The sequence below is a fragment of the Balaenoptera borealis genome (genome assembly GCF_965194805.1).
Source record: "Balaenoptera borealis genome assembly, chromosome: X".
NCBI classification, from domain to species: Eukaryota; Metazoa; Chordata; class Mammalia; order Artiodactyla; family Balaenopteridae; genus Balaenoptera; species Balaenoptera borealis.
Genome location: NC_138881.1, coordinates 103,319,654 through 103,346,923, shown reverse-complemented (window position 1 = coordinate 103,346,923; position 27,270 = coordinate 103,319,654). Strand labels below are relative to the sequence as shown.

At 40.5% G+C, this 27,270-nt stretch overlaps 1 protein-coding gene across 4 annotated transcripts in view; it reads right to left on the bottom strand.

Annotated features, from left to right (window-relative positions):
- GRIA3 (glutamate ionotropic receptor AMPA type subunit 3) overlaps positions 1 to 27,270 on the bottom strand; it is a 296,361-nt gene that overhangs the window by 10,911 nt on the left and 258,180 nt on the right. For 2 of the 4 annotated variants that reach the window (XM_082377105.1, XM_082377106.1), the window contains exons 13-14: positions 17,038 to 17,285; positions 2,285 to 2,399 (exon numbers count right to left, since the gene is read on the bottom strand). In XM_082377105.1, coding sequence (XP_082233231.1) covers positions 2,285 to 2,399; positions 17,038 to 17,285 — 363 coding nt within the window. Of the gene's footprint in view, positions 1 to 2,275; positions 2,400 to 16,360; positions 16,476 to 17,037; positions 17,286 to 27,270 lie in introns of those variants that run through there. The other 2 variants (XM_082377108.1, XM_082377107.1) reach the window with 2 other exon arrangements.

Here is a 27,270-nt window from a genome sequence, read left to right as displayed (position 1 = left end):
TTTATTCCTCTGCCAGCTTCGATCAACACCATTTGCCAGAGTTGAGCTGTACATCATCTCTGTCAATGTAACACTCTTTTCATTTGGGAACTTGAAGCACTCTTTCCCCCCTCTGCCCCGCAACACCCCTTTCTCCCTTGTTCTTGTCAACAACTGGTCTTTAAGATGCCAGGTGAGAATGTTAGAGGTTCCTGATATTCATATCTGGGGAGTTACTTCACAAGGGTTTGTTTTAAAAGGATTAACTCTCCCCTTTCACGCAGTGGCTGAGAAATTGCTCCTTTGGGGCCTGGCTGCTAAGGCCTCATCCTCAGCGCAGCAAGTCTTTGTGCTGCGGGAACAAGGGCGCAGCACAAAGAATTGGCTCTGTTCCCTCTTCCTGAGAGTTTAAGGAAACTATCAGGAGGACCCGCTGGGTCCTGAATTGGCTCCATACAAATCAGAAAACTTTTCCAGGAGGCTGATGATTAAAAAAAAAAAAAAATCCAGCTCATTTTTAGCTTTTACTCCAGGGAATGTAGAGAATAATTAGGAAAAAAACCCAAAACAAAACACACTCCTGTACTCATCTGCTGTCTATTTAAAATGGGGGGAAAATCGAGGAAGCCGGTCAGTGACTTTCAGGTCAAACTGCAAATCTGACTAAGCTATCTGCCTGTATGAAAAAGCAGAAACTGAACTGCTGAACAACAGAAAGAAACAAGTTGGTGCCTTGAGCCCTACCTTGAGGTAGGACACAGCAAGGGCCAGGAGCCTTTCTTTGAAAAAAATAAAATAAAGTAGCATTTTGTAGTCTTTTTAGAGGGAATGTAACCATTTTGCTGCTGAATACAACGGAATGGAATACCCAAATTGTTAAGCCGGTGAATTGAGCATCTTATTCAAATGATAGCACAGTGACCAGATGACGGCCATGGCTGACACTCAACACTGTGCCTCAGCCAGTCCTGGTATCATGTAAAGAGTTAAATGTAAAGACAGTATGGCCATGTCCTGATTCTGTTTTCATAGGAGCCAGTCCTGCACTTGTTTACCTTAATAAAAAGGCCAATTGGAATTAAGTCGTATCGTCGGGAAGGGGGGTAGGGACATGCCTCATGTCTACAACAACCTTGCAAATAGTCACTCTTCTAGGATGAGTGACAGTTAGCTAGACAAGTGGTAAGAATGTCTATAACTTATGAAACAATGGATCATCTCCTTAAGGAGGCAGGCGAAGCTATCTGCAAGGATGTTCCACAGTCCATTAGGAAGCGGACCAATTTCTGGTAACCTGCCCTCTCCCATTAGATTTTTATATGTATGTGGTTTTTGATGGGAGGAAAAAGTGTCCTTTACATCACCCATGTAAGTCGTAGCAACAAAGTTTCAAGTTCCATGTATTTAAGTTTCAAAGAATTCCCTGCTGTGGGATGTAGAAAACCAGTAGCAAAATGGTTCACTGCACAAGGAAAATGAGTGGCATTTCATGAAATGAATTAACTGATACCACAATATTAGTTCAAAAAAAGGAAAGGCAAAAATTGAAACTAAAAAAGAACTTTCTTAGGGGAGCAAAGGGGGGCAGGAAGGAGGCGGGGAAGAGTGTTTCATGCTTATCAATGTGATGTTATCCTGAGAAGGTATACCCTTAAGGAGCATGCGACTGAATTTTAAAAGTATTACGTACAGAGATTCAAATGACACCTTTGGAAGAGAGAAGTGTGACAGACTTAATGAGATTCGAGATCCAAATAGATGCTGAACTCAATACGACAGCAGCTGAGAGGAGGCTGGCTAATCATTCTGCTTACAGAGACCAGTCTTTGTTATTTATTTCTTTGACTGTTTTCAGGTGGGATCGACATAATATATTCATAACCAAAGGCATTTACAACTACAAAGTCTCTGACACTGTAAGAGGTTAAGAAAAAGTACTGTCACAACTGGATCATTTTTTGTTTTTTGGGTTGTTGTTGTTGTTCTATTTTCTCTTTGAACTTTCGAAATGTGAAATACAGTAAAACCCCCTTATAACACAGCTCGTGATTTTACTGCTTTGGGAACATGGTGGGTCAGATTGAGTTCCCTAATCAGAAGGATAGCTCGCGGGAGTCGATGATTGATGTGACATGGCAGGCCTCTGAGACTGGTGTTTGCCTTATTCCCTCATCGCTGGTGTTATAAAGGGGTCCCACTGTGTCAGGGAGTGTCTGTTGGGAAGGAAAGCCGTTTTAGGGTAGAAAATAAACAGTGGTTCAAAATGTGATTGCTAATCAGTACAAAAAGACCTTCAGCGACTGACCTTACTCCCGGAGTCCTTGGCTCCACATTCCCCCTTATCGTACCACCATTTGTTTTTCAGCTTGTCTAAGATGCCTTGTTCACTGAGTTTCAATACTGCAAGGTTTACGGGCGTTCTTCACGTGGGAAATAACATAAATAACATTATATTATGTTATTTTATGTTATTCAAGCTTCAAACTACTTTAAAACTATAGAAAGCGATAAAGCAGGGGGCCCTGGCCACAGAGTAATTTTAGACACTGCAGGCAACCTGAGCATTACCTTATAAAAATTAACACTACAGCAACGCTATATTTACCAGGGCCTGCCCATATCGCTTTGAGTAATCGGCACACACTGTTAAATAATGAGGATAGAAAAAAGGCACTCCTCAGATAGGCTGTGTGGGGTGAGGAGGGTCTCCCCTCAAGTGACAATTGTCGGCGGCAGCTTGCAGTAGCTTTGTGACGGAGGTGTGTTAGGTTTGATCTAACTGGGTGTCTTGTACTTCCAGACAGAAAGCAAGTTTTATGGAGGAGTGGGGAAGGGAACGGGACCAGAAGGGGAGGCGTTTCCACATGTGGAGACAAAAGGATGAATCCGAACAGAATAGAAGATAGATTCTACGTGAATAACATGCCTTCTGATTAGTTGTCCTTTATTATACATATCTGTTGCCCAGCTGAAAATGATCTCAGAAAGAACCGTACTACATACATGTCTTCACAAACTGAATTCTTATGCACATACTTGTCTTAGTATTAAAGTTATAACGTGGACCTCTGAGTTTTGGGTAAGAGTACTTTCAACAATGGGAGAACTGGTCTATGGCTTGTTTTTGAGTTACTGATCAGCTGTCTCTCTGATATGGTCATATGTCTGTGGGCGACTCAGATCACCAAAAGGTGAACTAGATTGTTTAAAAATGGCTTATTAATATGGCACATGCCCTAAACTGGCAAGCTGACTGTCCCTATGGGTAGCGCTGTGGAGGAAGTTTAGATGAGCTGTTCTAGTGAGACGAGACTTCCTCAGCTAAGAGGCTAATAAGTCCCCAGGAGGCCAGCCCACTGTTCCCTCGTCCTCCACCTCTTAAAGTGTGAGGACTTCATTCAGAGCCACTGGGCAAACGCAGGATACCCTACTGGTTCTAGGATAACGATTTTCTCTCTTAGAAATTTCTTCAGCTGTAAAATGGGAATAACGACCTGTACTCTGTCTTCTTTCTAGAGCTAATGAATCTTAAATAAAGTATCTCTAATAACTTTGGATTAAAAATGCATTATTTACAGAGGGTGGCATATTTCTATTATGAGGCAATAAACTACTGTGTGTTCAGATTCACGTGAACAATATTGCCAATACTAGTGCATGTTTTTCTGAGTGCCACCAATTTACCAGGAGGAAAACAGATATATTTATGTAACTATGAACATTCCATAGACTTTCTGAGCTTATTTTGGGTAACTTGGACCCACTAACATATCCAGTCATTGACAAGACTTCTATTGTCACGGAGATCTGGCCTCGATCAGACCAAGTCCCCAAAGCCTATTTCCTTTCTTCTCCCCTTTGCTGTTGAGAGCAGAAGGGCCATCTCATCTTGAGAATTCTGAGAAACATATCATCATTTAAAAATAATAGGCAATTTCAGAGTACTTGGGATTTGAAAAACTGTAAACCTTTAGTGTCACAGAGGTGACACTTTCTTGGTTAGCGCAGAGCTTGGCAGCCAGAATGTCTGCATTTTGTTCCTCACCAGGAAACTGAGGTCCTTTTATACTTTAAACAATTCCTTCAATCAATGCTCAGAAGCTGAGGCTTCTCAAATGCTAGCCAGACTTGCTTGGAATATAAAGCAAAGCAACAAAAGATACTCAAATAAAAATGTGAGCCTCTTTAGGATATTACTGGCAGTGAAAGTTAAGTCTTAGACTTTTAAAGGACAGACAGGCCATCTATGGCCCTGAGATCAGTGTTGGAACTGCCTTCTCCCCTAATCCCCACTGTCTGGCCTCCTTCTCTCTCCTTTCCCCCTATTGTTTTTTACTTTATCACCACCACCTTTCCTCCAGTGCTGTGCCTTAAGCTACGCACTGGGACCCAGGCTCAGGATTATGACAGTTGGCTTAAGTTGCAGGGGAGATGCTTTCCAATGGCATATGGGTGACTGATTCCATCAGGACCTCAGGAAAAATTACAAAGCATTTTTTCTTCCTTTCTGTGCTTCCTCTTTTCTTACTGTAAAGGGCCTAGTGTCTTCACGCTGCTCTCTAAGCCCTTACCAGGCCCTGACCTCCCTCAAGCTACTATACTCTTCAAATTACTTCATTCAATTTCTTTAGTACTAGATCTCAGGAACAGAGCAGTCTGATTAAAGGCACTCACACTAAGGTCCAAATAGAGACCTCTCCTTAGAGATCCTGGGTTTTAAAAAATTTGTCAACCCTTAAGTGAGCTAGGTTGATGAAAGTGTGACATGTTAGTTTAGAACAATGGTTCTCAAAGTGTGGTCCAAGGACCCCTGGAGGATCCCTGAAAACTTTTCATCATAGGGTCTGTGAGGTCAAAACTATTTTTGTAATAATACTAAGGCATTCTTTGTCTTTCTTACTCTTATTCCCTCGTGATGTACAGTGGAGTTTCCTGGAGGCTACATGACATGTAATATCACAACACATTGAATGAAGAAGCAGAAATGAGAATCCTATTCTCTTATATTAAGCCAGACATTAAAGCTATTTGCAAAAATAGGAGAATGCCGCTCCTCACTAATTTTTTAAAGAAGTTATTTTTCATAAAAAGTATGTTATTTATGTTAATATACATTGGGTTTATTATTTTTAAGTGAGTTAATACATTATTTTAAAATTCTTCAGTTTTAATTTCTGATATGTTAAGTGTTAACAGACTTAATACATATGAACAAAATCTTTTGGGGGTTCCCTATAACTTTTAAGTGTGTAAAAGGGTCCTGGGATAAAAAGGTTTGAGAAGTACTGGTTTTAGAGGAGGGTAGACTTTTCCCCTGCTGGGGCCTCGTCTGGGCTGCCACCCTCCACTCTTGCCAAAACCCAGGCTGAGCATTTAAGCATCAGGTCAGCAATTTAGCATCCTACTTTTCTGACAAATGGCCTACTCCTGCCTTAGGCCATCAAGTGGCTCCCACAGAACAGTTGGTAGATGCTGTCTACTCCCATGGCCTCCACAGTTACAGTGGAGGTTACCTTAGAGCAATGGTTCTCAATCGGGGGTCATTTTGTCCTCCAGGGGACATTGGACAATGTCTAGAGTCATTTTTCACTGTCACAACTGGGAGGGTGGGGAATGCTACAGGCATCTAGTGGGTAGAGGCCAGGGATGCTGTTAAACACCCTACTAGGCCCAGGGCGGCCCTCCACAACAAAGCCCCAGATGTCAACAGTACCGAGGCTGAGAAACCCTGCCTTAGAGCGTCCAGACCTCGTCTGTTGCCCCAGGGCTTTAGAGAAATCTGACAAATGATATAACCTTAGAAGTTTAGTCTTTGATTGGAAAAAAAAAAATCACAGGGCTTAAGGAACCTGGCAGGGAAACAATGTGCGTTTGGGAACTTCTAAATAAAAATGAAGGAGAAAAACAAACATTTTAAGAGGTAGCACAGCCAAGGAGCATAAAAGCTGTAATCAGAAATCACAGATAATACCACTTAACAAGGTTAGGATAGCTGCCAAGAAAAGAAAGTACTTTAAAGGCCAAATCTCCTAGAATTGTATGTTGCTGCGGGGTGGAATAAATTCCCAAGATGGCAGAGAAAAACTGCTTTTATCCACATAATTTCTCTCTTACTGTACCTTACTGGATGTATTGCCAAACTCAATTCAAATCAACCAAATGTATTGACACCCTCCTCCCAACACACACACACACACACACACACACACACACACACACGCACACACACACACACACACACAATTTGGTATTTTAAAGGAAGTGGAATTAGGTGGACATCTGGTTATTTTAAATGTCACTTTCCTCATGATGCCATTTTTGCTCCTCACCCAATATTTTCTCTCCCTCCTTCCTCTTCTACCTTGCCTTATTATTTGGGCCCAGGTCTTGTGTCTCCCTCTAGGCTGTGTTTCTCAAGGGGAGGGACCATGACTTATGTATTTGTATTCCCCACTTAGAATAGTTCTCTCAATAAATACTTGATTAGAAAACTCTCTTTTAGCATTTCGTTTTTCAGCCTAGTACTTCACACATAATAAAATTATTATTATTATTGGTCAAGTTTAATAATCACTTTAAGAAGGTAGATTTATGGTCTCTATAAGTAAAGAAATCGAGGCACAGATAGGTTAAGTAATCTGCTCAAAACTGTACAGCAAATTATGGGGCAGGCCAGAAGGCAAATTAACATGCATCCAACTCTGTACTGTACATTCTCCAATGGAACACACAAAAAAGGGGTAGCAGTCCTCATTGCTTTCGTTCTTAGGGCTTGGATGTTCATAATGAATTTTTTCTTTAGGGATCACCATTCTCCAACTAACTATCAGCCTAGCAAGGGCATATCTAGCAGCTGGGGCCTTTCACTGTGATGCAGCAATATGTCTCCAGGGGAATGTTTCAGAGCAATTACTGCAGGCCCTTAACTGGTACCTGAGAGAATTATAAGTCAGAAATATTTACTGTACTCACTTCAGTAGAGAAAAGAAAGAATTAAACAAAGTAGGTCAGATTCCTATCATGGAAATTAGGCAGGCGTTCTCCCCTCTGAAGGGCTTGCTATGGACGTTTTGCTGAGTAGAGCCCTCGTAAGACAAAAACACAGGTTGGCAAGCTTAGGGAGAGAACAGGAGGGCTTTGTGATTAATTTCAGGGGGTCTGGGAACATCCCCCTGTCCACAAATATTTTCCTCACTGGTACCTGAAATTCCATCATGAGAATTTCACACCTTTAAGTTTGAGCAGCATTCCTTGTTAAAATACAAAGCTTCCTGAGAAATGGGAAAGGAAGCAAAGAGTAACTATTTCCAAACTCCAAATCTTTGTTCCATTTCGTTTAAAAAATGTTCAGGGGGGAAAGGGTGTAAACTTCTCCTATGTAAAGGGTGTAAATTGCACCCATGCCATAAAAATGTATATGGATTGTTGATCAGATGGAGAGGATGACAGCGAATGTGAACTAGATAGTCAGTTAACAGTATGTGAAGGTAGCACAGACCTGTGGCAGGATGACTATTCCTGAGTGCTGGCAACAGTCACGGAGTAGCATCTATTTTTTTTTTTAATTGGGATAGTAATGTAATTCATAATGCCTTGAAACTGAGTTCTATTTTTGCAGAAAACATAACTGACTGATACAAATTTCTACTTATCTCTGCCATCCACACCTGGCAACAACTCAGCGCCAACGCACCGTGCTCATTAATCCAGGGCATCCAGCCCCGGGTGGCGGTTGTCTAGGTTCCCAGCTCGTTCCTGGGAGCTATGAACCAGCCATTGCAAAGTTCAATGTCATCTTAGTGATGGCCAGTGTTACATATGAAGACAATTTAGGATAAGAAGACCATTTTTTTCCCCCTGTGAAAGTAGAAACTGCTTATTAAAAAAAAAAAAAAACTAAAACTGAAAATGTTGATATATTTCAAAAGAACTGTCCAATTTATTTTTCAATTTGATTTCGGGAAATACCTAAAATAGGTAGTTTGGAGCCAAGTTGGATTCTTTCTTATGAAGAGAGAAATGTGGACAGAGTGGCGTGAGGGTGCTGAGTTTGCCCATAGTGGAAAAGAAGAAAAAATGGCCTCGTGAATTAATGACCAAGTTGATTCCTCCATATAGTGATCCTAGAAGGCTTGAGATAAGGATTTGTACTATGGATATTGTTCTGGGCCTGAAAAATATAGGAATCCATGGTGTAGTACGATGGATCTGAGAGAATGTGGGATATATTCTGCTCTACATGGCTTCACTTCTCCTTTCTGAGCAGGGACACCTAAAGAGCAAATGTCTGTTTAATAAATGATGCCAAGAGATCATCAATGGTGCCCTTAGGAGGGATGGATATATGTGTAAATATGTAGGTCATGGAGGGAAAGACAAGGAGATCACAGAGAAGTAAAAGAAATATGCGAGCAAGGATGGTGTATTTGCATAGTTAATTAGAAACTTGCTCTAAGAACACAATATCTGAATGATGATAACAGAAACTTATCACAGGCTAAGCTTGAAGCCCATCCCTCATGCTGTGCTTCATCCGAAGCTCACTCTAAGTTACTGCATTTGTTTCTTGGTACCTAGTGATTTTTTTTGAACAACTTCTAAAAATTATCTTCGGCCCAGCGGAGGGAGAAAAGCCATCTTTCACTGGCTTTTCTACTGAAGATATTTCAGGTTTTCATGGTGACAAGTCACCTTTCCGAATTGCTCACTTGCTTCCCTAGCCTTTTCAGGCAGGAAGGCAGTTACAGACGTCTCTGCCCAGGCAGGGCTTGATTTATTAAGTTGAAGCCAATTGATAACCAAGCAAGAGAAGATTCTTTGTTGGATGAAAGGATTTATTCTACAGTCCTTTATATTCTTTTCCATAGGTTACCTTCGGATATGTGTAGTAAAGGGATTTACCTCTCCATACAGTAGCTGCTGGAGGCTGTGGAAGTTCAAAATATGCCCTAGACTACATTAGTACCTGGACCCCTTTAAAGAAGCTTTATCGATTTCTTTTCACGGGGGTTTCTGGCTGCAGCATTCTAGGAGAATGAAGGTTTAAGTTATTTTAATCTTTCTACCCTTGGATCAGCCTGAGCTTTCTCCACAACCTGGGAGCAGGCACATATGACTGCTGGCAATACTGGACTCTGGCCACCCAAGTGACCCTCATTCCACAGGGGCAGCTACAATGATTTGCAGAGTTGTGCAGTGCTTAGCTGCTAGACGCTTCCTCTGAGACAGTATTTATATCATGTACTTCACAAATGTAGCTCAAACCTATTTAACTCCTTGCTAATGAGATCATAATTTAGTATAAGTGCAAAGAGCAAATTCAATAATGCATGCATATAACATTAGGAGTTGAAAGCTGTGAGTTATTTTTACTGAGGGCCCAACAATGCTAGTGATTGAAACCTATTGATGAGCATCTGTGCTAGAGAAGCAGCCCCCAAAGTCACCTGGAGATATGTGGATAAAGCCAGGGCATTTCCAAATGATAACCTCTCAAATTCAAAGTGATAGATCCCTTGATTACACAAGTTGTGAGTTTCACTGATGGATTTCTGCCAAACTGGGCCTTTGTCCAATCTCTCCCTCTAGAACAGGAAACCTAAACCATTATGGGTTGTGGACTGTCTCACATAACCCAATTTGTCTGGGAAGACTTCTTACTCAATTTGTCCCTGACAGGGAGAAGGGGCTCAGGGAAGATGCTAAGCTTCTGGCGAAGCCAGTTTTGTTTAAGATGTGGCCACAGATAATTTCCCAAGTACATAATTCATATGATTCACTTGAAAACTCTGTTTTGAGATCCATTAAAAATTCAAACTATCACATTTCGTTGGGTTTTATCACATACAAGGGTATTTTCTTTAGTTCATCCCAATGGTACTGAGAAAGAGAGGCATAGATTGAGAAGGACTGAAACCGATCTTTACCAGAAACTCACATGACAAATGTTTCTGAAGACATCTAGTTCATTCTCCTGATTCTAGGCAAAATATTCATTGAGAGTTTAATCTGATGGGTGCCAGCATCCTATTTTCCCCCCAATAGCCCTCCGTTGACCATGACCCATAGAAAAATAATCAGTCTTAGCTTACACTCCAATAGATTGCAACAAATGGGGGTCTATATATCAGATCTGAAAGCTGACTTCTGGTTGCTGCTCCAGGGTACATGCCACCCTCTTCCAGCTCGCATGCTAGCATCCACTTCTCTGCATTTCCAGCAGTGATGCTAGACAAGACACACTAGCAGAGTCAGTCTCTCCCTCTCTCTCTCTCTTTTTTTTAATGTAACATATGCTATTGTCTTAGGTCTACATTTTGAGAAATATTTGCTTCAAAGCCAGATGAAAGTAAGCTTTATGGTGAATCTAGCACTTGGACCACACTTTTGCCACCTTTGACAAATGGAGATTTGCCTCATGTGCCAAGGGCCAGATGCTATACCGCTCTCTAGGAAGTAAAAAAAGAGAATGGATTTCAGTTGTTCTCCATAAAAGAAATCTGCCCCCACCCTGTTCCACCAACCTCAATTCCCACCCTCATCGAATGTATTTCAATCATTTCAAATCTTTCGTGTTTCTTTTCCATGGCTGTCCTACCTTTCGGAGAGTGCAGTTCTATAATCTTCTTTCCAAATGAAAGGAAACCAAATGATTTGGTCTTAGAGGGGCAGAAAGGGCGTAGACATGTACCATTTAACTGTGCACTGCAGCGGTGTCTTTCTTCTTGGCAATTGTTCAACAGCATTCTTACCTTCAGGCTTTTCAGTCCTGCTGCTCTTTCTGTAGCTCTGGTGTTGGACATTTGCTCATTATTTGTCAATAAGAAACACATTCAAGTTATCAGGATAATACCAAAGGCAAATAATCACATCCTAATCATAGAAACCATGTCAAGGCCACGCAGTCAATTTCAAAAAAAAAAAAAAAAAAAATTCACTAGAATGGATTAATTTTTAAAAATGTTTTCTTTCTGGATTACAATTTTTTTTTCCGGTGGTAGAATTTATTCTTTAACACCATCTGGTAAGATCAATGGTTTTGGTAGTCACTGGACTGGTTCAGTTCTTAAGGCAAAAAGGTCCCTTGTTTGAAGCAGCCACTTGAAAGAAAGTGCGGGTTTGCTCTTGGGAAGAAAACCTGAGTAAGTTCAAGGAGCAAATTTAGTCACTATCAGGGAAGATAACTGTCAGTTTCTTCATACTTCCAGTAGGCGGCACCAGCATAGAGACATGCAAACCAACGAAGAGCATAATATACTCACCCTACTCTTTGATCCCAAACCAGTCTCGGTGATTCACAGGAACTTCTTCTAAGACCCAGGAAGTGCCATCAATCTGTAATGATTCTTGACTACACACATAACAGTGTCAATAGAGAGTCACTGGGATCCATCTTAACCCTGGATATCCAAAATGTCTACTTTTAGGGATGGCTCCTGCCAATAAAAGGTCCATCTTGTTGCAGGTAAAAGACAGATGCAGATTCACATCAATTACCCAAGGCCCAAGAATGTCAAAGAATTCTGGGTGTGGAAGAGAAGTGGTTAAGAGATGGTGGCATAGGAGAGGAGGATTGTAGACATACATGGAAGAAGAAGAAATACACACAAAACTGAGGATCTCATTTATATATATAGGAAACACAGTACCACCTCATTCATCTCTGTACCACCAAACAGAAGCCGAGGACATTTGGAAATGTGCTGTCCTAAAGTATAAATTTTTTTCTATCTCTGAATAGGACACTTGCTAAGCAGATGTATGGGATTAAAAAAAAAAAAGATTGTTAGTGATAGGGAGGAGGAACATGTTTGAATTTCTTAAGAGAACAAACTCTTTTTAGGTACTTTAAAAGCACCCATGTGGAAGGAAGCACAACTAATTTTAATTGCAAGCCATTTTTGGAATTTACTGAAACAAGTTCCCTAAGTTCTTTCCTAGCATCACATTGGTTAGTTTATTCTAGTTCCTATATATTTGTGAAGATAATAAAACTGCATTTCTCTATCAATACTCTATAAATCATAATGGTCATCCAACCATTTATTTAATTAATGGAAGTTTAAGTTCATATCCTATCCTTATCCCTTACTTGCCTATATGCCTTACAAGTTAAGGCAACTCTCATTGCAGTCAAGTAGTTCAGAATGGTCTCCTTTAAACATTCTGTTCCAATGTCCCCCAAAGCACGCAAAGTGTGCTGATTTTCAGCTTGGAAAATATGCACACTGGAAGTCGATTTAAATCCCTGGATAGAACTAAAACCAGGACAATTCTAGGGTGAGGTAGGGTAGAGTTTATAATGCCTTATCACCCATCACAAATAGATTGTTTCATTGACCAGGCCCCTTCAGGTAAGGTTAAGGTTGCATGGGGAAGCTAAGCTGGTGCCCTTTACCCAAGATTAAGGGAATGAAGCAGGGTGGGTGGGGGGATCAGAAGAATTTGAAAGTTTGAGGGCACAAGCAGCTGGGGAGGGAGGCTGATGTGGGAATTCAGCAGCTGAATCTCCATTCTGCTGTGATTTACAGCGACAGACTCTCACTGGCTGTGTCACAAACCCCTGGTGATTGGGGTTTATCGCTGAAACAAACTATTGGCTCTTAATTACTGCATTTGCACACACAATGTAATAAAGCACTAACACAGAAGGGTGGTTTGCAGGTTAAAAATTCCCAAACCACAGCTCTAATTTCCATGATCCTTGCCTGGGCATTTATAGTCCATCATGGAAGGATCAAGTCTGATTTGTTTAGGCCCAGTTAGCCCAGGTTTAGGAAATTGGTAAAACCAAGCAGAATTTTGGTTCTAACCTGTGGGTCTGGTGCAGGGGCTACCTTGGTGACTGACCTTGTCTTTATTCATTGTATCAGAAAAATAAAAAAACTATTTCATTAGCTTAAGCGAGTGCACATTTAAAACAGCCTGACCATTGCTTGTTTCTTCCATAGAATAGTAACATTTTGAGAAAAGGCTTAGAATGTGTAATGTCTCATGTCAGGGGGGAAAAGTCAACAATTTAACATAATTGCCCATTTATCATTATTTAAAGGTTGCAGGGGAGAAAGAGAGAGAGAGAGATAAATAATACATGCTTTTCTCCGTCTCCTGGTCTCAGAGATAATAGGTGTAGAAGCGTTTTTGAAAAAGTAAAAGCACTCATAAATGTCAGGCTTTGTGATTACTGTCATTTTTAGTCATCAGTACTGAGGGCTGGAATGGCTTAAATATGCTATTTGCCTTGTAACCAAGGTAGTTGAGAATAAACCTGATTTTTATGGAAATATATCACATGCAATCAGATTCACATTGCTCATGGGATGGGTAGATGTGATAAATTGCTGCCTACAATATTATCACCAGAGGTGACCCTGAAAGTCAGCAGAGATTTGTGACAGCATTAGCTGTGTGAACTTCTCAAAGTCACCACCATCTCTGGGTCTCACTTTCTCTATGAAATGATGGTATATTTGCCAATTGTCATGTTAACTGGGGATGGAATACAATAAAGAAATGTAATTCTCAAGCCATTTTACTAATACAGTTAAAACTCACTGATTTGGACTAACAGAGGGGGAGGATTATCTGAAGAAGAAAGTCCTGAATTACAAAATAGCTTCGAAGAATGACAGTTTCATTTAAGTCTGTTTTGTAACTCAAACTCGCTATAAAACATTGCCTTAGCGGAGGTCCTCGTGAGAACTGCTTTAGCAGATAAATTTGTAATGAATATGATTATACCTAAAACAATGCTTCCGACATTTGAAAAAGGTTTGTTCTCTTAAGGAAAAATTCAACTGGCAGTCTAGTCTAAACTCTTCATTTGCTTAACAAACCTCTCTTGACCTCTCTTAGACTGTAGACTGGTCCCTGTCCAGTTTATCTCAAATTATAAATTAGAGGGCTCCAAAGTAATGAGGTTCCACTGCCTTTTCTACCTTCTCCTCCATTGATTTGTTTTTGGCGTCACCACTAAATAGTGGTAACACAGATTCAAGTTCATCTCTTGCCCCTTCTCTTGCTCACTCTCAGAAAACTGCAGGTAGCAAGAAGGAAGGAGATAAAGGCAAGCTCCTTGGTAATCCAGAAACGGAATAAGCAATTGTTGGATATGCAACACTGATCATACTATTATCCATAGTTGAGAAAGGGGTCGACTTATTTCAAAAGGTTGTCTGGAGGAATGACCAAAAAAAAGTGATTCGAAAGATGCCTGGCAAGTAGCACTATGGTCAAAGAAGTTGGAAATATCTAGGATCTACTGAAATATTTTTCTATTTGCGTATCAAAAATCAGATCATCTGGAAATCGTGGGGCTGGCAACAAAGTTACTTGATAATTTTGCAGCAGTATTAGCTGAGGAAATAACTGGGTGAAAAGTAAAAATTCAGCCAGATGCGTGCAGGTTGTTTTGTTTGTTTATGTAACATCAAACATCTGGTTATTTGAAAACTTCTGGGCAGTTGGCATCCTGTGGATGTTTTAGAGTCATCTTGATACAGTCCATGGCTCCTTTTTAACCATGCTGGGTATGAATGATGAATTCGTAACAGCCATGTATCCAATCCAGCTCAATTTTTCACTCTGCAACTCACTTGAATGATATAATTAGGTTCTCCGTGGCCTGATAATAATATGAGAAAAAAGACCAGGAAGAAGTTTCTAAATACTCTAGGCATCAGGTGAGCCACTACAAAACTCAAGTGAGCCAAGTCAATAGCATCAGTTCACACTGGTGGGAGAGGAAGTTACTGCTTTTTGACACATAGTAAAACCTTGATTAATTGGAATCCATAAGGAATGGATGGAATTTTCCATAAGAATACTCATTTTGTCTCATTCTCGGCTAATCACACTTTTTTTTTTCTCTCAAAATGCTTGTATCCACTTTCTCGCCTCAGGCAAGCGGCCTCTAATGTTTGAGGGTCAATCCAGATGGAGAGAAGATAGAGGAGACAGAGCTGAGTGTGACCCAACCATAGGTCATCTCTTGGCAAGTGATTGAAAAAAAATCAATTCCTTGCAGTCTTCTTTTTTTGGTACTATTGCTGCTTTCTCATCAATGTGGAGTACTGAGGGGGGGCAATTCAGTTAGTTGGGGTACTGGTTAGGTGAGCTCTGGTTAATCAAGGTTTTACAGCAAAAGACCTCGCCAATGCTTGGTAAGATTATGTCCTGAAGAAAGTCGTTTTTAAATTTATTTCTTGGAAAGTGCTCTGTGTTTCCAAACCCATATTATACTGCAGACTGGCAAACTAACTTTTCTGTCAGGATCCTGAGGAGTGGAGAGAGAAAGAGAGGAGCAGAGGTGTAACCATTGTCTCTGAAGGAGAAAAGTTTCGGCTTGCCTGTCTGTTGGTCTCTGATTGGGAAACACTATTCTTCACCTTAAGACGCCCATGGTATCTTGGTCGTACAAGAGCCGATCTTACATGCTTCAATATAATTCTCATGCCCTTTGAGCCATGGAGGATTCTGTTTTCAGGTGCTCTCCTGTACTTACCCAACGTGTCTTTCCATCATTTGGTATTGTGGCTTCTGAGCTTGCCCCTATTTCTTGTTGCTTGGTTGAAGGCTATTCATTCTTTCTAGCCCCGAAGAGCATTAAGGAGCCAAAGGAATGCCAAGTGAGATGGTTTTTCTCACAGCGGCAGCCTGGATAACCATTAGACCTACCTGAACTAGGAACACGGCTATAGGGAGAAGCCACATCAGGGATTCATACACATAGAGTATCGGTTAGGTGACGTGCTTGTTTAAATATACAAAATATCTTTGTAAAGTCTATATATGTGGTGACTTATTGAAGAAAGACCCCATTTAACTTGAAACTGAGCTTGTTCTTTGGCTTTCAAGTTGAGTGGGGCCAGCTTAAACAGGCCATCACATATAGAGAGCAAGTCTCATCACTCACGCACATGATTGAAGAAGCCAACCAGCCACTGTGGGCAACCACCATACCATCATGCCTTAGGGGAGAAAAGGCTGTAACCTGACTTCTCAGTAGATGGATTTGATTTCTCACACCACTCATCTGAGGCAGGTGGGGACAGTCTTAAGGAAAGCCTCGGGCTCTTGAAAGCCTAGGGCGTTGAAACCTACACCACGGCCTTCATAAGGCAAGCGGTCTGGTGTGTGAGGGGAGGGAAGGGGTGTGGATGGGGGGAGCCTCTGTCTGGGAGTTTAAGAAGGGACCCAAGTTAGATCAAAAATGCGGGCGGTGCCCTGGAGCCTTTCTAGGTCCCAAAGCTGCCAGGCAGGGGAATAACCTGGTCATTCCACTTTATGTGCGAGTCTTGTGCTCTCTCCTCAATAATAAGATAACAGTCTTGCCGATTACTCGTCACTAAGGGTACCCGGTTGTGGTGACATTGAGGCTGACCTTGGAGTCACCGCCCCCGCTGCCGCACTCTCCTTTGTCGTACCACCATTTGTTTTTCAATTTGTCCAAGAGGCCTTGCTCATTCAGTTTTAATACTGCCAGGTTAACAGCATTTCTTGAAACGATAAAACATAACTTGTAAGAAAATGCACAAATGCTTAGGAAATCGTTAACGTATAAAAAGGAGCACAAGAGGACAAATTGGCTAAATTTCACAGAACGTGGAGCTATAAAAATGTCTGTACAGCAAATACAGGGTTAAATATTGGAAGGTGGCATGGAGGATAACATTTGCTCAAAACTGAAGTGTGCGGGATGGGGAGATTGTCTTTGATAAAGAAAGTAACAAAACACCACATCCATGCAATTAACATTCGTCACATATGGCACCATAACTTGGCTTTTACCATTTAAATTGAAAAAGCCGTTGAACTGTAAAATTAAAACAGCAACAAACAGTCAGAGAGGACAACACAGAGAGAGAACATTAAAAAAAAAATGGATGCATTAAATAGATGAAACCATAATTTACCGTCTTATTTAACTCCATGGAATATTGTAGATTTTAAACTTTTAAAAGTTACCTCAAAATCCACAAGAAAGAAAATGACAACAAAATGCATCAGGGTAGGTGGAATACTATAACAACACGGATATTGTTATATTATTCCACCCACCTTAATGCTGAGCCTTTGGGGGTTGCCACACCATAGCCTTTGGAATCCAGATTTCCACCAACTTTCATCGTATCACACGGTTTTCTCTGCTCAATGTACTCATTCATGGTTGACTCCAGCAGGAAGGCGAACTTTCCCTTGGACTTCCGCACTCGGGCCACTCCGTCTGCTGTTGTTTTGGTAAACACAGATGGCTCTGCTGATTTCATGTAAGACCACATTTTCTCATAGACAGCAATCTTGGATCTCTGCAACAGAGATGAGAATTCTTAGAGCTACCAGATATTAAAACTGGAAGAGGCCTCAGTGCAGTGGTTTTCAAATAGTTTTGATTGCCATCCACAGTAAGAAAAGCACGTTACACTGCAACCCAGTAAGTACATTCATACATATGTAAACATGGTTCCAAAATAGGATTCTCAGAACCACACTCATCTTTGCTATGTGTGATGCTCTCTGATATCTTCTACTCTATTTGAATTCACTTAGAAAAATGCCAGTCAGGACCCACTAAATTGATTTTATGGCTCCAATAATGGGTTGCAACACTTTGAAAAACACTTTCTTAGTTCAATCTTTCTCTCAATTCAGAAATCACTCCTAAACTATCCTGCTATGTGATTACCCTTTACTGCCTGAAAAAAAAAAACAACAAACAAACGGCTCTTGGAAGGGAGTGTACAACCATTTTAGTTAGCCTACTCCAGTATGGGGCATTAATTATTGTAAGAAAGTACTTCCTTATTCTGACCTGAAATTTGTTTCTCTATGACTCCGACCCTTTACTACTATCCACTAGAGCTATGCAAAGTAATTCTGTTCCTTCTTCTACATGATGGTCCTTCAGATATTGCGAGGTTGTTGTTATGCCCCCTCTTCATCTCTTCATCAGGTTAAACTCCACTGGTGTCTAATACTATTCCCGGAACCCCCACTGGTCTTTCTCCCATGGGGTTCTAGCTAGCAGTGTCTCTCTTAAATTGGAGTGTCTAGAAATAAGCATGGCATCCCTGTTATACGACAAGGACAGAATGAAAAAAACTGCTTCCTGTCTTTGGAGCATTATTTTCTATCAATCACTACTGCTTGAGTTTTCATGAACATATTTAGTCTTTCATCCATCCTTTCAACAAATACTTATTGAGCACCTGCTATATACAAACCACTCTGCTGGGGGGTGTGACGAATATGAGAGTCCTTCCCTCAATTCAGATTGAGGTCAAACCCTCCAAACTGTTAGTTTTTTGTACCATGCCAAGTTTCCCTCATCATTAGCTTTTTGAATTTAATTCCATTAAACTTCAATCCAGTTCAGGTGGTCCTTAGAACGTGTACTAAATACTTACAGGTCTATGTTAGGCATTTTGGAGAATATAAAGGAAGCATGGTCTCAGTGACCCCATGACTTACAATCAGGTTGGGAGCTAGATCCTTAGGAATGAAAACCCTAGAGAAAAATTAAAAAGAATCTTTGACCAGAAGTGAGATAGCCTGGTAGAAACTATAAACACATGCCATGTTTTCAAGCATCCTTTTATGGTGTTTTCTGGCCTCTACCTCAGCTTTTTGGATTGTTTATTTAGCTGCTTTTCTCTGGACTTTGGCCAGCTGCATTGTTTCTTTCTTGAGGCTTGCTTGGACCTGCTCAAATAATTCCAGAATTATTTGCACTCCCAGAACTATCACCATGGAAATTAAGCATTGTGTTTATGGCAATCAGATCCTCACTGAGTCACTGAAATTATTCACTGAGATGAAATATGCTTGATTTGCATAAAGAACAGGAAAAAAGCCAATATGGCTGAAGCCAAATGAACAAAAGGGAGAAAGGTAGGCAAAGAGCTGAGAAGGATAATCAGAGGTCAGATCTTGTAGGGCCCTGTAGGTCATGGTAAAAAGTTTGGATTTGTTTTACATGTGATAGGAAACCATTGGAGGATTTGAGGAGGAGTGTGAGAAGATCAGATTTAAAAATTTAAAGCATTACTCTAGCTGCTGTATGGAGACTAGACTATGAGGTGGGCCAGAGTGGAAGCAAGGAGATTGGTTAGGAGGCTATCCTAATGAACCAGGGGAGAGATGGTTGTGACTTGGACTAGGCTGGGAGCAATGAAGGTAGAGGGAAAAGGTTGGATTCAGGATATGGTTTGGGGAGATAGCAAACAAGCCTTGCTGATGGACATCTTCACCTGATGGACCTGGAGACATTTTCAGATTAAACATTTCCAAACCAAACTTACTGTCTTCCTTGTACAGCCTGGTTTTCCTTCTAAATTCATCAGCAAACTACCTAACATCCAAGCTAGAAAGTTTGGTTTTTATTCTTTCTTCAGCCTCTTATTATGCCATGTTTATTCTAACATAGAAATGCCTGTAGGGTCTGTCCTTTTGTCTTCTTTTCATTCTCATTACCGTTGTCCTGGGGCAGGCTCTCCTCAGTTTTGGGTCTAGACTGCATTGCCTCCTAACTGGTCTCCCAGCTTCACCTCTCTCTTCAATTTATCCTCCAGTGATCCTTCCAAATGTAAATCTCATCAAGTTACTTCATTCTTTAAAATTCTCGATAGTTCCCTAATAGCTACAGGCCAAAATCCAAACTCTTACGTATGATATTCAAGAGTCTTTATGATCTTGCCTACTCTCCTAGGAGCCAGTCAGAATGGACTACTCACTGTTCACTGAGATATGCCACACATTTGAATGTCTTCTACCTCTGGTTATGCTTTTGCTTCTGCCTGAATTGTCCCTATTCACCCTACAAGATCCAGAGTGAATATCATGTCTTCTGTGAAATCTTTCTTGACTCACCTCTGACCCCACAGAAGTGCTTCCTCAGCTATTCTCCCAAAGTACTTTGTTTGTACGTTTGTTATAGAGCTTTTACTAAATTGCATTAAGGTGTGTTGGCTATGGGTCTGTCTTCTCCATGTTACTGGGTGATTTTGAGGACAAGTCCGTGCCTGATTCATTTTGGTAGCCCTCTTGGAATCCAGCATAATGCCTGGTGCATGGTAGGTATTCAAGATATATTTAATAACTGACCTTAGGCCTGATCAGGGTGACAATAAGATTCTTGGTCAAAGATATCAGAAGCTTGGTGAAAATGGCTACCAGCACTAATTTTATAGCACTGTAGAATTCTAGAGCTGAAGTTACTCTAAAGATCATTGGATCTTTCTTTTTTGTAAATAGGTTTATTAGAAAACAAACTTATGGTTACCAACAGGGAAAGGGGGGGAGGGATAAATTGGGAGATTGTGATTGACATATACACACTACTATATATAAAATAGATAACTAATAAGAACCTGCTGTATAGCACAGGGAACTCTACTCAATACTCTGTAATGGCCTATATGGGAAAAGAATCTTAAAAAAAAGAGTGGATGTATGTATATATATAATTTTTTTAACATCTTTATTGGAGTATAATTGCCTTACAATTATATGTATAATTGAATCATTTTGCTGTACACCTGAAACTAACATAACATTGTAAATCAACTATATTCCAATAAAAGTTAATTTAAAAAAAAAGATCATTGGATCTTTCTCAGCTAAACCACTCAGGATATATGTTTTATAATCCGTGGTTTGTTTGGTTTTTTGCCACTTAGCCTGCCTTTGATGTCCACACTAATAACTTTCCTCCTAATAATCAAGACCTCCTAAGATTGAAATGAAATCTCATCCATTGACATTTATGCTCATTTCACATCACATTATCCTCATCTGACACATGAAACAATTTCTAAGCATCATAATGAAATATTCTCAATGACTTTATTTTATTTCAGTAGGAATTTCCTAGACAATTGCTCAAAGAATTTTTCAAAGTAGTAAATCATTCGGATGCACAGAAAGATATAAAAAATTATGTTAAGAACACCTGTGTACCTGCCACGAAACTTAAGAAATAAAATATTATGAAGTTAGTTGGAGTGTGCCTATGTATCCTCCCTGATTGCATATCCCTCCTTCTGGGCCAAAAGTAATCTCTATACTGAATTTGGTCTTTATCATTCCGTTGCATCTCTTTATACTTTTTCTCCTTTGTAATGGCTGCGTAGCATTTTAATCTATGAATATATCATACCTTATTTACCCAATCCCCTACTGAAGGACTCTTAGGCCAGTTCCAATTTTTTGCTATTATAGACAACACTGTGGTGGGTATGTACCTTTGTTCACTTACAAAGAGGCATTTTGTGTTCTTCATCTTGGCCCAATCAAATCTGAGTGAAAGGGAGAGGGGGTTAGAACAATTTGCCTCTTACACAATTTGCAAATAGGCCATTACTTCCAAAGATAAATTTATAAGGCAAGGGCAAAGGGGTCCATGAATTTTGATCTGAGTGTACTATAATTTGGACTCATTTACTTCATCATTTACTTGAGCTCTTTGATTGCTGATACAGGTTAAAAGGTTTATTCCTTTAGGTAATGATGCATTTCTAGGAGAATAAATGGCAGTACTTGAAGTGGGTACTTTAAATGTGTGTGGCGTACATGCAACAGATATTAATGAATGCAGTAAATGAAAAGTTAGTTAGTGGCAGAAATGATTGGGTCCTGGTTGGTGACTGATTTCTGAAGGACGTTAGAAAGGGGAAAAAGAAATGGCTCATCAGTGAGAAGAATTAAGCTGAAATGTTTATCTTCCTAACTAGTATTTAAGTGACAGTATAACATTGAGAAAAAAAGAAAAAAATATCGCTAGCATTTTTTTTTTTTTGCAGTCTTATTTTGGCTGAAATATTGAAGGCAATAAAAGGTATTGGACCTTAGCTCAGTCATCTGGAAGAAATTTTAGAAATTATGGGCAGGATGTGTAACAGCAAATTCATTTTTCTCTAACCCACCATGATTCATTTATTTCATCCCACAGAGCACCATTTTGTACCTAAGAAGGAGTAAACAATGGTTATGTAGAGAGGCCATAAGAAATTCTCTTAGAACTGCTAGATAATTAGCAAATGAAATCCAGAAAGAGAAATACATGAATGGGGGAGGAACAGATTAACCCAAAACAGTAGATAAAGTAGCACACTAGCATTCGTGGATTCCACAGTCACTGTTCTGACTATTTGTGATAGACCATGCAGGTCAATGATATGGAGAAGTTTGCTTTTTTGTTGAGGTGAGAATTTGAATCTTGGGCTCTGTGGGGCTGGTGTGTGGAAGCAAGGGATTAGTGAGGGCGCTCAGCCCACCACTCAGCCCTTGGCTTTCTTTGCAATGGTGTTGGTTGCTCCTTGTCACTGTGCGTAAAAGTGTTCCTCTGTAGACCCAGGTCAGTACAAGGTAACTGTATGGTGCAGTGGTTGAGAGCATGGAGTCACACTGCTTGTGTTATAATCCCACTTGCCTAGTGTATAAATGATCTGGCCCCTATGTGTCTCAATTTCCTCATCTATAAAATGGGACGATTTTTTAAAAAAGTGTCCACTTCAAAGGTTTATTGAGAGAAATTACATGAGTTAATACAAGCATCTCACTTAGAACAGTGCCCGACACACAGGAAGTGCTGAAAAACAATACATATTTTTATAGTACAGAAAGCGTAATTTGTTTTAGTGGCAGAATTTAATAGCACTATAAATTACGTCAGTCCCATATTTACAGAAACATGACTTCATTTTATAGAGGAAATTATATGTGCAAGTATTATTCACGTATCTGGATCTTCAGACATATTCCTAGTGAATGTCCATGGTCTGCCATCAGCAAAAATCATTATCATGTGATTTGGATTTAAAAATTTTTGTTGGTGGAGGAAAAATGGGTAGGATGGCAAATATCCTTTTTTTTTTAAAACATCTTTATTGGAGTGTAATTTCTTTACAATGATGCGTTAGTTTCTGCTGTATAACAAAGTGAATCAGCTGTAAGTGTACATATATCCCCATATCTCCTCCCTCTTGCGTCTCCCTCCCACCCTCCCTATCCCACCCCTCTAGGTGGTCACAAAGCACCGAGCTGATCTCCCTGTGCTATGCGGCTGCTTCCCACTAGCTATCTAGCAAATTTCCTTTTAAATTTATGTTTTGTGGTTTAGTTGAGGTTCATACATTAAAATCCTCATTAGCCAGAACACCACTACTGGGGAGACCTGGTGAATGAAATTTTCTGCTTCCCTGAGAGTTAAATTAGAATATTCACTTGGTCAATAGAACATCCAGTTGGGCTCAGTAGAGTAACAGACTTTTAGGGACAGAAGGGACCTTAAAAACCATCTGGTTCAGCCTTTCACCCAGTGTTGCAATGGCTTCTCTGCTCAGATGCCTCTGGCGGTCAGGCACTCCCTAGCTCACAAGAGGCTCAGGAAGTAGCTTACTCCATGGTGGGACAGTTCAAGTTGATAGAAAGTTCTTTTTGTTGGGCTGACATCTCTCATGAGAGCCTCTCCCCCCTCCAGTCCTACTTCTGCCTTTTGCTTGAATTGGGCAACCTCTCGGCTTCCATTTCTCCACTGTATATAGCACTGACTTTACTGCCTTGTAATGGTCATCCCCAGTGGATTCTGAGCTTCTTCAGAGTAAGGATTACGTCTTTTTTTGTCTCTGTATTCCCATTGTCGAGCATAATGCCTGGCATGCAGGAAACCCTCACTACGTATCTGTGGAACGAATGAATGTTAAAATTGTAGTTCCACCCACTGGTCCTAATTCTGCCCTCTGAAGTGTTACTGAATAACTATGCTCTCTTTTCCACATGATGTACAGCTTGAAGACTATCACCACCGTGTCACCTTTTAACTGTCTCTTATGTAAGCTAAATATTTTAACGGGCTTCACTTGTTACTTGTATGGCGTGAATTCCAGTCATCCCCTTCCCCTTCTGGTCACCATCTCCCAGATATATATATTTTTTAATTTTTCAAAGTCCCTCCTAAAATGTGGCCCCCAGAATTGACCACAATATGCTTGATATAGTGGCACTAGCACAGATGACAATGAGACCATTTCTTCCCACGATCTGGACATGAGCACAATTTTTCACTTTGACAGGATTCAACAGGCATATTTAGATATGTTGATAGTTGAGAATTAACTGCATTCACAAAACAGACCAATAAATTGAAAGCATAATTGTCAACAGAGGCATAATCTGCTAATTCACTTTATGGTATTAATTTACTGTCAGCTTGCAGGCTAAGTATTACATAATTTGTGAAGATAGTATCGGTGCTTGTGACATCTCTATGCCTCAAATGTGTACAATGTGTTCTGAGTGAATAATTTGAGAGGGCAGAATGAAAGAAGGGTAAGGGGAAGATGGTTTCAGTTACTTCGTACTCCATTATTCCTCAAAGGGGAATGGTCTAGCTTTATGTATTTATTAATTTTTCTTGGCCACTGTTGCCATCATGCCTATATTGTCCATTTGCATCACTGTATGTATAAGACTAGCCTTGTACAGACATGTCAAAAAGAGGCTAGATTTAGCTTTGGATTCTCAGCCTCTGTCTCCCCTGATTTCACTGTCTTTCTTCCTTATCCATCCTGTACCCCTTTTTTGGTATCAGTAGTCTTGGTCCTCATGGAGGTGTTCACTGATGTTATAAGGGCTTCTGTTACCCTTGAGCAAGGGGTAATTTTTGTTTGAATAGGGGATTCACGTCCCAAAAAGGAGAGTGGGTTTCCTGGTATCATATAAGGTGCCTTCTAGAGGCTGGAGAAGACCAGCCCTATGAACAGGACACTAAGAAAGGGGAAAATGGTGAGAGTTTCCAACAAAAATGCCTTCCCCTCACTCATTTTTGCCTTCTCTAACTTTATTGTGGACTATTTATTGCTTAACAGTTTGGTCAATTTCTTCTCTAGATCATACCTTTAGTTAAGAGAACATCATTAAAAACTATAATCTGCTTTCTCTTCTGAATTACTTAGCCCCCTCTGAAATTTCTGCTTTTAATAAGGGTTCAGGTGGCATTACCAGGTGGTACAAATGAAAAAAAAGGTGGCTTTGGGTCTCTGTCTGCAGATTGTAGTTTGTATTGTGCATACCGGTGATGTCAAGAGGGGCCACAGAGGGCTTTTAACCTACCTGCTCTTTTCCACCAATCCACCCCAAAGTCACCAAACAAACATGTCTGGGAAAAACTGTGTGCTTGCTATGCAAACATAGTTTCCAGATAGATCCCAACCAGAATGCCACCCTGAAGGGCCTCCTATATAGAAATTCGGAGATTGCCACTGGCTCAATAACTTGCCCCAGGTCACACAGTTAATGAGGAACAAAGCTGAGATCCCATCCAAGTCTGCTGAATTCAAGGCTACAGACACACTTTTTCCACAACAAGCCCAGCCTCTTCAACTCTAACACTGACCATATACTTTCTGGTGAAAGAGAGCAACTCACCTTCAAAAACGTTTATTTCTTCAAGTTTTGTTTTGTTTAAAATCGGGGCAAATTGTAAATTAACCGCAATCTCTTCCCACTGAGGCACTGGAATAAGTGAACATTCTTGTCATACACTGTAACACTGCTACAGGCCCCTGGCGTCCACACTTCACCACGTGAAGGGATCAGAGCAATTTGGGGCAGAAGAGGAAGAGCACATCTGGCTTGCCAAATGCATCTGACACACGTTTTAAAGAAATCAGTAGCTCTGATGAGGCGCATTTGGGAAAAGGAATCATTGAATTTTACACATTTTTTCCCTGAAGCAAAGGAAATGGTTTCCATGTTGACTTGGAGCAAGGCACACAGGAAATGATTTCATTTCTAAAGCATGACTGAAGCCCCAATTTCATTGTCCTTATTTCCTTCACTTCGGTTCACACCTTTCTAAACATTCAGACTGCTTGTCGTCAGTTTCCTTTTGCCTCCGGCAATCAGTGGCTGCGCTGTGACTGTGTTTTAGTGAAAGTAGGGGGAGGAAGGGAATGGAATACCGGTTTCTGTCCTTTGCTTTTCTCTTGGTGTGTTATGATCCTGGCTGAGTTATTTTGGGGGCTGGACTTTTAGATAACTTCAGTGCAGGCGAGGTCACCTTTTGCCTGGACATTTGAGTTTTGCTCGCAAACGTCAAGTACACATCCCAAGTGCCTTTGCCTGACGTTTTCATGCTGTGCTCTAAAGTCCAGGGACAGGTTTCCTTCTACCTCAAGGAATACTATTTCAGATGTCTCCTTTCCAAAGGTGCAGGTGAAAACCCAGATCAGTTTCCGGCACCTTCCTAGTGTTCCTCCCTGGCATGCAAAGTCAGACTATTGTTCTGACTCGTCTTCTGCTTCTCTGGTCAGGTCAGGCTAAGAACAGTCCAATGGATTGAAAGTAGCATCAGTGGCTCTATGACTTTGAAAGCCAGAGTCAACAAACTCTTGGGGAAAGTGGTTCTAAGGTCCTATTGTTCTATTCTGAGGGAATAGAGGAAGGGACACAGTATCCTCTACCCCTGTGGCTCTCAATCAGCAATGATTTTGCCTCCCAGGAGACATTTTTTTTTTATTGTCACGACTTGAGGAGAGGAGGCGTTACTGGTATCTAGCGGATAGACGCTAGCGATGCTGTTAAACATCCTGCAATGCACAAGACGCCCCTACAACCAACGATGATCAATGATCAACCAACAATGCTCCAAATATCAGTAGTGCTACCCAACTGAGAAACCCTGCTTTATGGGTTTTGATAAAGCCACCATTAAGTGGGCAAAACAATAATAATTAACATTTAATTGAGCTCATACTTTGTTCTAGGCTCTGTTTTAGGGGTTTTACATGTGTTAACTCATGTAATACTCACGACGACTCCATGAAATAGATTATATTATTATCCCATTTTCAAAGTGCAGAAACAGAGAAATTAAGTAACTTGCCCAAGGCCATACAGCTAGTAGGTGAAGGAGCTGGGAACTCACTCACGCAGACTCCAGAGTCTGTGCTCGCAAACAGTACACTGTTCCCAGGTCGGTTAGGTAGTGGTTGTAAATCGTATGCTAGGGCTGGACCATATCCACATAAATTCTGTTTGAAATGGTGCCTATACTTTAGCATAACTTCAAGGGGCATGATATTTCTATTAACACCTCCCTGAAATGTGAGATTGGAGACCATGATGTCTTGCCCTTAACCTACATGAAAGCCCCACTTTTTAAAAGAAGTCAACAAATTATTTTTTTCTCTTTATTTTGAGAATGAAAATCTATAAAAACGAACTACTAGGGCTGTTATCAAGCAAGACTGAATTAACTTTTACTGTTTCTGATACACTTCATTTGTCACTTCC